This window comes from Euprymna scolopes, chromosome 40 (genome assembly GCF_053919585.1).
Source record: "Euprymna scolopes isolate OS-2025 chromosome 40, ASM5391958v1, whole genome shotgun sequence".
Classification (NCBI taxonomy): Eukaryota; Metazoa; Mollusca; class Cephalopoda; order Sepiida; family Sepiolidae; genus Euprymna; species Euprymna scolopes.
Window position 1 is genome coordinate 4,160,106 of NC_136521.1, and position 12,822 is coordinate 4,172,927.

The following is a 12,822-nucleotide window of genomic DNA, read 5'->3' on the forward strand; positions in this document are numbered from 1 at the left end:
AAGTAAAATTTTCAAAGAAATACTTTAGTAAAGAATTAAGAAATTCTTGAATTATCTCCCCTTTTCGAAGTGGAAGTTTTCAAAAATGGAAACAAAAATAAAATTTCTTTAAAAAAAAAAAAAAAAAAAAAAAAAAAAAAACTAAACTGCACAAGTACGCCCCCCCCCCTCCAATCATATCAGCATGTCTTTGGAAATATATATATATATTTTTAAAAATTTTATTTCGTTTTTGTTTAAAATCGAGAATTATTTGATGACAGAAATCGAATTTTGAGGTTCGACTGACGGTTCAGAATTTGGCAATGACTGTCTGGTGCCGTTAACTTTCAACGAAGCCGGGAGCCAAGATGGATATGGGTAATCAAAAAGCGAATAATCCTTCTCATACATTTTCCACAGTTTCTGCACATATCGCGGCGATATCGATCCGTAATATTTAGCCACAAGGTTCGTGGTAGTCGGGTGTTTATACGTTTCTTCACGTGATGGGAACCTCACCCAATGGTTGGGGGTCAGATTCCGGAGAATAAAGTAAGCGTCACGATCGAGCGTTTCATATTTGCCAATGAAGTCATATTTAAGCAGACACGGGTGGCACAATGTGTTAAAATGCTCCCAGTGGTCGTTGAGTCCCTTCTTGCGGGTTGACGGGTCAAGCAGATAGCGGACAAACTCGATAAACGTGACGTTGCTCCGTCGCATCGTCTCAGACGTCATATTCCGATTCCGGAATTTCTTGAGGATCTTTCGGCTGAATTTATCGAAGAAGTACGCATTCTGGTGATTCTGGATTTTATTACGGAATGCCGACAGAAGGCGCTCAAACGGTTCGCGTACAAAGAGAAATTTCTTATATTTCTTCACGCGGTAAGTTATCCCACCTGTGGAGAGCTCGCTGAGGTAAGTCAAATCTCGGTCATACGAGTCGTGGACATGTTTAGCCTTTAGTTCTGCCGCCTCTGTCGTGTTATAAAAGCCAGTCAGCACGAGCAAAACACGTCGCCAGTTCGTGCACGCCACTTTGGGGATTTGGCAATACATGAAACCGTATTGGTCGTTGACGAGGATGCTGTAAAGGTCATCTTTTTTAATCGTATTTTTGTGCGCGACCAAACCAAGAGAGCGACATGCATTACGCAGAGCCTTTTTCCGATGTTCTTGGTCTTTTATGAAACTGTCATACTCGTTCTCCCACGTGTAGGCAGGATCCATCTGTAAAATAAAAAAAATAAATTATAAAATTTTATATAAAACTAGCAAGCCACACAGCATTGTCCGGTCGTAAAATACGCATAAATATTATATTTTAATTAATGCAAAATTCTTATCTCTATATAAATAAAATGAACTCATTTTTTCTCGTCGGATTTTGACATTAATAGGATTAAAAATCAAGATATTTCATGCAAATATAATATGCACAAACGGCAGAACAATATCTGAGGTGTGTTATAGGCTTATTATTTCTCAAATTCCTCGATAATCTTAGATTTCTATACTTTTTCTGCTGAGAAGTCACGGCCAAAATCGGTTAAGATCAATGGAAGTGGTAAAATATTTTCTCTCTAATAAATTCCTCCTCCCCCTGCCACCACTTAACACCGTTTGGGGATCGTTCACAAGGAACAGTTGAGAAGAGAACACCGGTTTGGCTTCGTAGTTCTTTCATGTGAAGTTATTTAAAATCACTAAACTAAGCTGCAGTGCTTTGTGGCGTAGTGGTTAGCGTGCTGGACAATTCACATTATATTTTCACGTTTGCGCCGACCTACCATAGTCGTTTTTTTTTTTCCCCCTAAACAACTGGAATGGACTTTTCTTGGTGGCCGAACTGCTAACGTTGCAGATGTTTTTTTTGTTTGTTTTTTTTTCACACTTTATTTTCCTACTTTTACTCATGACTCCGGGTTTGATCCTTCCTACTTACCTACCATAACATTTTTTAAAACCCCCCCCCCCCCCCTTCGCGGAAACAAACACTCGGGCAACGCCGGGTACCCCCGCTAGTTTATTATAAAATGTAAAATAAAAAAAAATAAATAAATTATAAAATTTTATATAAAACTAGCAAGCCACACAGCCTTGTCCGGTCATAAAACATGTATAAATATTATATTTTAATTAATGCAGAATAAAAGCGAAAATAGCCCTATTTATTATGTTGGATGACTTTTGTAATGCAAGCCGCATTTCAGAAGGTTGTCGATTATAGGTTGTGTTCAGTTACTGGAAGGGTCAAAGGTCGTCATTTGTAGGTCATACAGCATAAATAAAACCAACAATAAAGCATGCATCGCGAATATATTTTAGACATTAAAATGAAGGATGCTAAAGCAGTTAGATATATACATTATCTATATATATAAAAGCGAAAATGTATGTATGTGTGTTCGCTTTTTCTGTATCTCTACAAAAGGCTTTTTTCAGAGAAGCGGTCGGTCGCTTCACAATTTTTTAAAACTTTTTATATCACATATAAATCGTAATATCTCACAGTTAACAACGAAGCTCGCCTGTCTATTTAATTCGCTCAATTTCGGAAAGATAAATATTCAACATTTGTCGCTCGCCGCATGTGAGCTAGTCTTTTTCCTATAACATCTTGGGAAAATAACAATCCCGCAGTCAAACTTGACCTCATTAACTCATTAAAACGGGCACCTGCTAAATCCAAGTAATTAAATAAATTCAAACGTGTTTCCGTTAGCATCTCGCGGTGGGGACAATGGTTAACGTCACATGTTTTTGTTTTTTTTTTTCACTTTAATTTACAACTTTGCCTCAAGGGTTCGGGTTCGATCCTCATACTTACCTACCAAAACATTTTTTTTTTAACTCCCACCCCCACAGTTTCCACACACACACACCTGCAAACACCCGGGCAACGCCGGGTACCCCTCGCTAGTTTATTATAAAGAAAAATACCTTGGGTATTAAATGTAACGTCAAATTCCTTTAAAAAAATGAAGTAAAAAAAAAAAAAATGGCAAGAAACTGAGATACGTGCACACCAGTATTTATGTTTTGTTTTCTTTCTCTAAACTGTTCACTTCTTGTATCTATTTACTATGCCTCCCCACGGGACAGAGTTAGACACCAGGGTCGTTTTTTAACGTGGAGAAAAGGTACAAAAATAAAAATTGTCTCAGTCGTGAAGGATTTCTCCTCCACTGAAAGAGAACAAGAAATAGAAGTGCAGCATCTGAAGAACAGATACTACACTTTGATCTTATCAATCAAAAAATTCCCTTCTTGTAAGTAAAAAATATACTGGAGCTGAGATCGAAACCAAAACCTAAAGATTGTTAGTCAAGTACAATAACCATTAGGCCATCTTGACACGGTCTTTAAAAGTGCTTTCAAACAGTTTATTTTATTTTATTTTTTTTTACATAGGGATAACCATTTATCAAGGCCCATAGACCAATCGAGGATAAGGGTTAAGAATGTACAATATAGTAATCGTTAGTAATGGAAATTCGGTAAATTTGTTAACTTAAGTTGAACGGCTCATCAAGAACTTGTTTACATTAGACTTGAAGACAACCATATTGTAGTCAGCTGGAAAGCAGGAAAACGGAAGGCAATTCCATAGGCGTGCAGTTTTTTTTTTTTTTTTTTTTAATTACATTTTCACCCCAAACAAGGCACATTGCCACTTTGGTGTAGGGGGCTACTATCAGGGGTAACATTTACTGGGGTACTATGTAGGGATTTGTCTGTTCACGTTACACTTGAACTTCTGCACATCAGTACGGTTGGGGAAGCAGGGACCCGAAATAGAATTCCAAAGTCTAGCGGTTCTGGGGAAGAAACTACTGGAATAGAAAGATCTTTTACATCTAGGGATCTCTACTGTGCGGGGGTTGGTTTTAGCGATAGGTTTTGAATAAATTCAATTATTTACAAAAGTGCATTTTTACCTAAATGCGAGTTGGGAATAATTTTCCCTTTTAACCAATTTGGTACCCCCACATGAGGAGCAGTATTTTTAAAATGTAATTATCCACTGACACGTGTTTCGTCGTCTACGACTCATCAGAGTGGCTGTATCTAGCGAGATTTGAAATCGGGACCCAACGGTAATGAGCCTAATCCCTTACCACTGAACCATCTCGCCAACTGTCTGGATATAACACGATTTACTTAGATGTTTTATTTTGGTTTTAGCGATATGTTTTGAATGAATTCAATTATTTACAAAAGTGCATTTTTACCTAAATGCGAGTTGGGAACAATTCTCCCCTTTAACCAATTTGGTACCCCCACATAGGGAGAGGCATATATATTATTTTAAAATGTAATTATCCACTGACACATGCTTCGTCGTCTACGACTCATCAGAGTAGCTGTATCTAGCGAGATTCCAAATCGGGACCCAATGGTAATTATTAATTAATAATTACTACGTGCATAAAAGTAAGTCATTTAAATAAAATAAAATAATATTTTATTTTAAATACGTCCTAAAATGTGGGAGATGAAAACTGTAAACAAAGGGCAAAGAACTCCTTTCTTATAATGTACCTATTTACTATGCCTCCCCACGGGACAGAGTTCGACACCAAGGTCGTTTTTTAACGTGGAGAAAAGGTACAAAAATAAAAATTGTCTTAGTTGTGAAGGATTCTCTCCTCCACCGAAAGAGAACAAGAAATAGAAGTGCAGCATCTGAAGAACAGATACTACACTTTGATCTTGACCAAATGTAAACGCTCGGGGAACGAAGTATAAAGAAAGAAATTAATCGCTAATAAATAAATAAAATTCAACAATCTTATATATATATATATATACATACGTGTGTGTGCATAAGGATTTGATTAATATATATATTATTTTTAAAAACAGTAAACTACGGATACGCGTGTTTTAGAGCCCTACTCCTCTTCAGTGTAGCTTGACTTTTTTTAGGATTCGAACCCCCAGACCTTATGTACTTAAGTCCAGCGCCCTAACCCATTACGCTATGATGCCATAGACAGTTTACCGTTTCGTTTTTATCGTTTATCTGTTTACATAGTTTTTGTTGTTGATTTTTTAAACGATATTAAAGTTACCGTCTCCGTCTTGGAGGTACGGTGTTTTTCTTAGAAAGTCGCCCATTTTTTTTTTTTTTTTTACATATTTTTTATTTATTTATTTTTAAAAACAGTAATCTATGGACACGTAGATTATATATATATATATATATATATATATATATATATATATTTGGAAAAAATGGCGTAATAAAAAGATAAAATAAAAGGTAATTGCAAGTTGTCTTCCAATTTTCTGATTTTGTAATCATGCCTGAATGTATTTTATTTTATTTTGATGAATTGTTAGGTGCTGTTTCTTCTGATGAGTTACGCATGAAATAAATTGATTGATATAGTAAATTTATTTTGCCCTTAACTCATCAGAAGAAAAAGCAACAATCAATCCGTCAAAAGCAAATGAAGTTTGATTTGATACGATTAAAATCCAAAGATTGGAAGAGAAGCTGCATATACAAATCACACTTCATTTGCTTTTTCTTCTGATGATTTGTGTAATAATTAAATGAATGATTTTGCACTACGAAACAGTTGCTGTCGAGAATTGTGAATGTTAATAAATTGTAAGACGGTCAGCATCATAAAATTTAGAAAATAGTCTTGTCATTTGTTTGTTTTATTACATTGAGCTTCATAAATTAAAGATTAGTATGAATAAAAAGTGAAATATAATTGAAAAAAAAAAATCATATTTCTACAAAAGTAAATATAGTAATAAAATTTGAAATAAAATATTGACGAATAAAAAGAAAAGGCATTCAAAAACCCGCCAAGTCCATCGCTCAGCAGTTAAAGTCTTGGCCAATCATTTAAAATTTCAACCAATCTGATTGGTGTAAACAAAGACAATGGATGGCCAATCAGCCACTGAGGGGCTTGTTTATGATTGTAGAATTTCTTACACACTGCCAAGGAAAGGAGGAAAAGTAATGAATATTCATTACTTTTTTCGAATTAGAATAGGAGGTAATTTAAAACTGTCAAGTGACAGGTAACAAAGGACTTAATACAGTTAATTATCATTATTGAATTTAATCGTGTGTGTTTGCTGTTAAATGAATTTATCCTCCATAAATGAACTCATTTTTCCCGTTTGATTTTGACCTTAATAGGATTAAAAATCAAGACATTTCATGCGAATGTAATATGCACAAACTGCAGCACAATACCTGAGGTGTGTTATAGGCATGTTACCTCTTCACTTCCTCCGTAATCATAGATTCCTATATTTTTTCTGCTGAGACTTAACTGCCACAATCAGTTAAAAATCAATGGAAGTAGTAAAACCTTTTCTCTCTAATTAATTCCTCCTTCCCCCGCCACCACTTACACTGTTTCTGGGATCGTTCACAAGGGACAGTTACGAAGGAACACCGGTTTGGGTTTTCTTTACTTTGTAGTTGCTTAAAAAAAACTGGAATGGAATTTTACCATGCCTTTCTGTTCTACGCTTTCTACTGGGTGAAACGCACCATGGACTTAACTGAATAGAAGTCTTATTTATGCCATTTTTTTTCTGTTTTTTTTTGTTTTTGTTTTTCTGAACACGTTCATCATTTTTTTCCTCTTATTTTTGCTTCTCCGATTTCTTTTTAAAAGTTTTACGTCTGTTTGCTGTTTTTTTTTCTGTTTTGGTTTTTCTGATTTTTTAAAGTTTAACAGTTTTTTTGTTTTTTTTATTAATATTTAAACAGGCTTATTCTTCACTTTACCCCCCACCTCCACCCCTTAAACACACACCTCCAAACACCCAGGCAACGCTGGATACCCCCGCTAGTATGCAATAAATCTAGTTTATCTAGATCAGTTATTAATGTTAACGATCAGTTAGGACGATTCTCGCCAAGTCTTGGCTGGCCCGGATCAAAGTGTAGTATCTGTTCCAGCAGATGCTGCAATCAAAGTTATGCGAGAGCAACCCCATATATAAGACAATTGCTCCTGAGCAATAAGTTTTGGTCAATGTAGGGGAAACCCTTCATACCAATTGTCACTATCCAGTTCCCTCTCAGAGGAACTGATCCCCCTCCCCACACTCTCCATATAAAAAAAAAAAACGGCCTTGCGCGTAATTTTCTCTCGTGGGGAAGCAAGTAAATAGCTAGATAGTTATTAATAAGAAAGAAAGTGACTTTATCTCAAGTCGATCCTTCTACCGCCCCAGAAGATATCTCACTGCTGATGCAATTCTCTATCTATATAAAAGCCAAGTACGTCCAAGGATGGAGTACTGCTGCCACATTTGGGCAGGAGCTGCTAAAAACAGCCTATCCTGCCTTGACAGAGTGCAAGGTAGATTTGGTGGCTTGGTGGGGGATGCCCTTTTCTCTTCCCTGCAACCTTTCTCCCACAGAAGAGACGTTGCGAGCCTGTCTTTGTTTTATCGTTATTTCCATGGCAAGTGCTCATCTGAGCTCCAATCTCTGGTCCCTCCCATCACCAATATTTCATGAAAAACACCCGTCTAGCTGAAACCACTGTCAATTTTCCCCACTCTTTATCTGTGACTAAATCAAAACAGATTCCATGAACAAAGTTTCTTTCTTAGAAGTGCACGCCTGTGGAACTGTCTTCTGCTTACCTGTTTCCCACCTGACTACAACTTGAATGTCTTCAAGTCCAACATAAACAAATTCCTGATACCCCCCCTTAAGTAAGGCACTATCAAATCTCCATTACTAACGATTACTACGATATTATCCCATTGATCACTGTACACACAATAAACACCTATCCCTGAGTGGCTTCGGGCCTTGATAAGTGGTGATACCATGTTAAAAAAAAAAAAAAAAGTCAATGACTACAACTGAAGAATCTAAAATCATTGACATTTTATTAGTACGATTTGGACCAACCCACTCCCCCATGGTGTCCTGCTGATTATCCCCGACACAACTGGAATGATACCAATTATCGCATGAGTCACAGCACACCATAGTGGCTGATCCGTCTTTAGCAACTGAATAAGTAGGGCAGAAGAAGGGGCTCGCTCCCTTCTTCCATAAATTCTGCTGGGGCAGACTCAGAACCACCCTTTACTTCCAAGGGTTGGTTGGTTGGTTGTCTTTTCGGGTCATTTAATGCCGAATACGGTGATTTTGAAGAAAGAAAATTTAATAGAATATATTTGTTAGTATTTACTAAATGTTTTGGCCCTGACGGCCGGTGTAAATAAAAATAAAAACAGTAATATAATTTACAGAATTGTATTAGCGAAAGTATGGTTGGTTGGTTGGTTGTTTTACGTCATATCAACCCTTTTAAAGTCATTAAATGCCAAATACAGTGATTTTGAAGAAATATTTTTAATAGAATATATGTTTTTTTTTTTTTTCAAGTCAGTTTCTATTTTAACCCACAGTTGGGACCCTAACAGGTATGAACACTCCAGGTCAGAGTGGACCTGGGAGCAATGTACTTCCAATGTACTTGCAAGGGAAAAAGATATTTTAGTGAACAGACGTGTTCACTCGTCCCTTAATACCCAGGCCGAGCGAACTTTATCGTCATTACCGACAATTAATTCAAGTATTTTGCCTAGACTCCAGGAGGGTTGAGACTTATTCGGAGATTTAATGAGTACAATCTCACCTACAGACCTTTGGGGAGCAGTTGTTTCTTATGTTATCGGCTTCTCTAAGTGATAAGTTTGCCAAATACGTTTAAATTTGTTAATAAATTTGCCCCTTAGTTCTGTTAGGAGGATATGGGCTGTTCAATTGACACCAGAGTAAGCAGCGTCATTGATTGGAGTACTCCCACCCGACGTTTTAACAAACAGTTAAAGACAGGGCGGATCTTCATTGTTACCCCCAGACCCACCTTAATAACAGGTCTGTGGGGGATCCAGATGTAATTCTCATATGTTCTGAGTGGAACGAAGAAGGATTCAATTGTTCCTCGCAGTTTTCATATTCTCTGAAAACTTGCAAATAGTTGTCATACGGACCCTTCTTATTTAAGGACTTTGCTACCATCTGTATTATTCACAGAGAGGGTGCATAATTAGACTACTTTACTTTACTTGTACTTGAAACGACATTCACCCTGGAGGAGTTGAGTCGGCTTCATGAAGATGCACATCTCGTACCGCTGCGGCCCAAGCCTGGCGATCGGAGGCAAGATCCCGAGTGAGCAATAGCCAGTCACGTCTCCAATGAGACAGGCCATAGATGAGCGGGCCCGAAATAAGCTCAGCGTCGGCTTTGATAGTCCCGAGCCACGTTCTTAGCTGGCCACCGACACGTTTTTTCCAGCCGGGTAGAGGACGTGGGGAGATAGCCTCGTGGATAAAGACTCCTGCATCACAGCGAGAGGCATGGCCGAACCATCGAAGGCGTCGGGCCTGCAGTAGGTCAGTAATTGCCTGGAGATTGCAGCGACGCCGGACTTCTTTGTTGGCGACGAAATCCAAGGGACGGACATGGAGAATGCGGCGGAGATTGTAGTGGTCGAAAACTTCCTACACCAGCTGATTTCTGAGATTTGGAATAGTGGGGAGATTCCCCAAGATTGGAGTGACGCCATCCTTCTTCCCTTTTTTAAGAAGGGTGACAAACGGACATGTAGACTCTACTTTAGAAAGTTTATGAGAGTCCCACGGCAGATCAATATAATATTAACTGTCCCTGAGGACGATTGATTCTTTAAATTTATTCATCTTCATCACAGGATTGGTTGGTTGTTTTACGGCATATCAACCGTTTTCAGGTTATTTAACGCCAAATCCAGTGATTTTGAAGAAAAAAGTTTTTAATAGAATATACTTCTTTTTTTCAAGTCAGTTTCTATTTAACCCATAGTTGGGACCCTAACAGGTACTACCACTCCGGGTCAGAGTGGACCTGAGAGCAATGGCAATTAAAAGGTGGCTCCACACTCCCCAAAGCCCGCAAGTTGAGGTCTCACCATAGGATATAGTTTATGGTCATATCCAGGGCCTGCATGTAGGGAGGGGTGGTAGTAGGTATTCGAGTGTTCTAGGGGAGAGTTTGCTGAAAAGACCGGGAAACCCTGATCTAATCTGTTGATTTTGGGGGTCCAAGGATAAAAACTTGTAGCCGATGAATAAGGGAAGAGAGCACAAATCTATTTCCATAAGTCTTTTTTTTTTTTTTTTTTAATTTACTGCTTTCTGTGCCGATTTATATGTTTTTATATCCAGGACCTTCATCACAGGAAGATAAATTGCTCTCATTAATTCCAATGGAATCTAGAGAGAAAAAACTTGATTCCATGCTCGACGGAAGATTCATTAAAGAACGGTTGAAGTGCATCCTCATAAGTAACATTAGGACAACACACTATCAATCAAATAAGAATTGCATGCAGGGAGAGCATTTAGCACCTTATCAAAGGCCCGTAACTCTTCCTTAACATTTGAATTAAAATAAAAAATTTGATTAAACGAAGGTTATTTATCTGTTGATACAGACCCATTATTCCACGATTAGCAGAGCCATTCAAGTCCATGTATCCCGGACAAAGACGAAAACCTTCATTAGTCAATTTTGATGCAATTTCATCAAACTTGTCCACGTGGAAATTCAGCTTCAGGTTGCTAACAAATAGAGCAGAAAATAAAAAGGGTCTTTGAAAACCCAATTTAAGGGAGACTTCAAGTGCCTGAAGTTTCAAAGAATTAGACCCAATAAGAGTGTTTACTGGCATCTCCACCGTCCCTGGATTTAATTTTTTTTCAGGACTGCTTGTGAAAAGAACGACCTCTGACTGCCCGTGTCTAACAGGCAGTAAAAATAAACAAGGTGGCCCTTTACCCTCAGAGATTTTAAGTACAGGAAAAAATGCAGTTTTCTTGTCCTATTAAAGAGGTACGTCCCACAAAGGATTTGGGATTCTTATGACCCATAACAGAATAGTGGTCCTTTAATCCACAAACACATGCGTATGGAAACCCCTTAATGCCCTTGCAATTAATTTCAGAGTACCCACCAAGACACTTGGAACAACTTGAGTTCCTTGGCTCTTTGAAATTTAGCGTCAAAGTTCTGATATTTGGGACAGTCCTTAACTCATTGGTCTGTAACCTTGCATAATTTACAACTTTTATTAGTTTCGCCATTATTAGCGAGCGTTCTGAAGGTATTCATACCCTTCTTTACATTTATGGGTTTTGGCCTTTTGGCCAAGATCAAAGTGTAGTATCTGTCCGACAGATACTGCAAGCAAAGACCATATGTGTGGGCAACCTCACATATAAGACCTTGGTCAATGTAGGGGCAACCCTTCATACCAATTGTCACTATCCAACTCCCCTACTTCCCGGGGAGTTGGTCCCCATTTCCCCTTCACTCCTCACATTAAAAATCGGCCTTGTGCCTAATTTGCTCGGTGGGGGAGCAAATAAATACCATCTGTTCCGACAGATACTGCAAGCTATGACTAGCTATGACTAGCTATGACTAGCAAAGACCAGATGTGGGGGCAACCCCACATGCTTGACCTTTAACCAGCTCCCATTTCCCACCTCTCGGGAGCTGGTGCCCCTTTTTCCCTTCCCCCTCCCTTGACTCCTCACATTAAAAATCGGCCTTGTGCCTAATTTGCTCGGTGGGGGAGCAAATAAATACCATCTGTTCTTCAGATGCTGCACTGCTATTTCTTGTTCTCTTTCGGTGGAGGAGAAATCCTTCAATTCAATCCCGAGACAATTTTTATTTTTGTACCTTTTCTCCACGTTAAAAAAAAAACGACCCTGGTGTCTAACTCTGTCCCGTGGTGAGGCATAGTAAATAGGTACATTTATGGGTTTGGAGTGGGAACCAGCTATCATATTGGAGCTTGGTTCTAAATAAATTCCAAAATGTCGAAACTATGTGACATTATAGAAGAAAAGGGAAACGTTTATTTGTCCCATTCATTTGTGAATTTCACGAGCAAGATATGGTCTATCATAGCCCCAGACATTGAATTATCCAAAAGGAAGTCTGTACCAAATGACTTGTGCATTTCGCATAAGTCTAGTCCTGAGGTCTTTTAATAGTCTAATTCATTCTGACTGAGGAATAATTTTCCTAAAAATTCGATTTTTAATTAAGGAAAGATTTAGGAAGCTCTCCTTTAAACACACCAATACCTGGTCGTAAGTATCAGGAGTTATGTCTAAGTTACAAAGTCGAATGCCTTGCCCATTAATTTTGATTTTAATAAAAACAGCTTGTCCGCCTTCCCTATGTTGGTTGAACAGAACTCAAACCTCCTGAGGAAACTTCGAAATTCGAATTTATCCGATTGGAGGGGGGGGGGCATTAAAATTAGGACAGTCCAATTTTATTCTCATCGGTTGAATGGCAATAGGTTCTTTTAAACCAAATTTTTCTCGGCTAGACCTTAACTCGAGTAATTTTATTCTCACGGCAAAAGTAAACTGCGCCGATTCTCAGCATAGTTTTAATCGTTCTTCAGTGGGGGGATTTTAGAATCAACTGGTCGAACATGTCGTCAAACTCAGTTAACGATTTATGAACACAAGTTATAACAAAGTATTTAGCAATAAGCTACAAAGACCAAAGTTACTCAAGGTTCTTAGAAAGAGAGAGATATTAGTACTTTCACAGTTTAATCAAAACATTAAAATATCGAAAAAAAGGTTATATTGTAGGTATCCGTTTTGAACTGAAGGTCTCAGAAAAAAAATTTTCACTTAATTTGATAGAGTAGTTTTTTTTTTTTCCAGCGGAAAAAAACGTTTTTATGAGAACACGTCGAAGGCAGTCATCTTGGATTTTTTAAGTTTTGTTTGGTGTTTAGAAACGTC

The 12,822-nt window shown here is 38.0% G+C and overlaps 1 protein-coding gene across 1 annotated transcript in view; it reads right to left on the minus strand.

The window, feature by feature from the left end:
• Nucleotides 1-219: 219 nt before the first annotated feature.
• Nucleotides 220-12,822, minus strand: part of LOC145265356 (carbohydrate sulfotransferase 11-like) — a 208,174-nt gene continuing 195,571 nt past the window's right edge. The window contains exon 4 of the mRNA XM_080121129.1: nucleotides 220-1,215. Coding sequence (XP_079977255.1) covers nucleotides 250-1,215 — 966 coding nt within the window. The 3' untranslated portion in view covers nucleotides 220-249. The remainder of the gene's footprint in view (nucleotides 1,216-12,822) is intronic.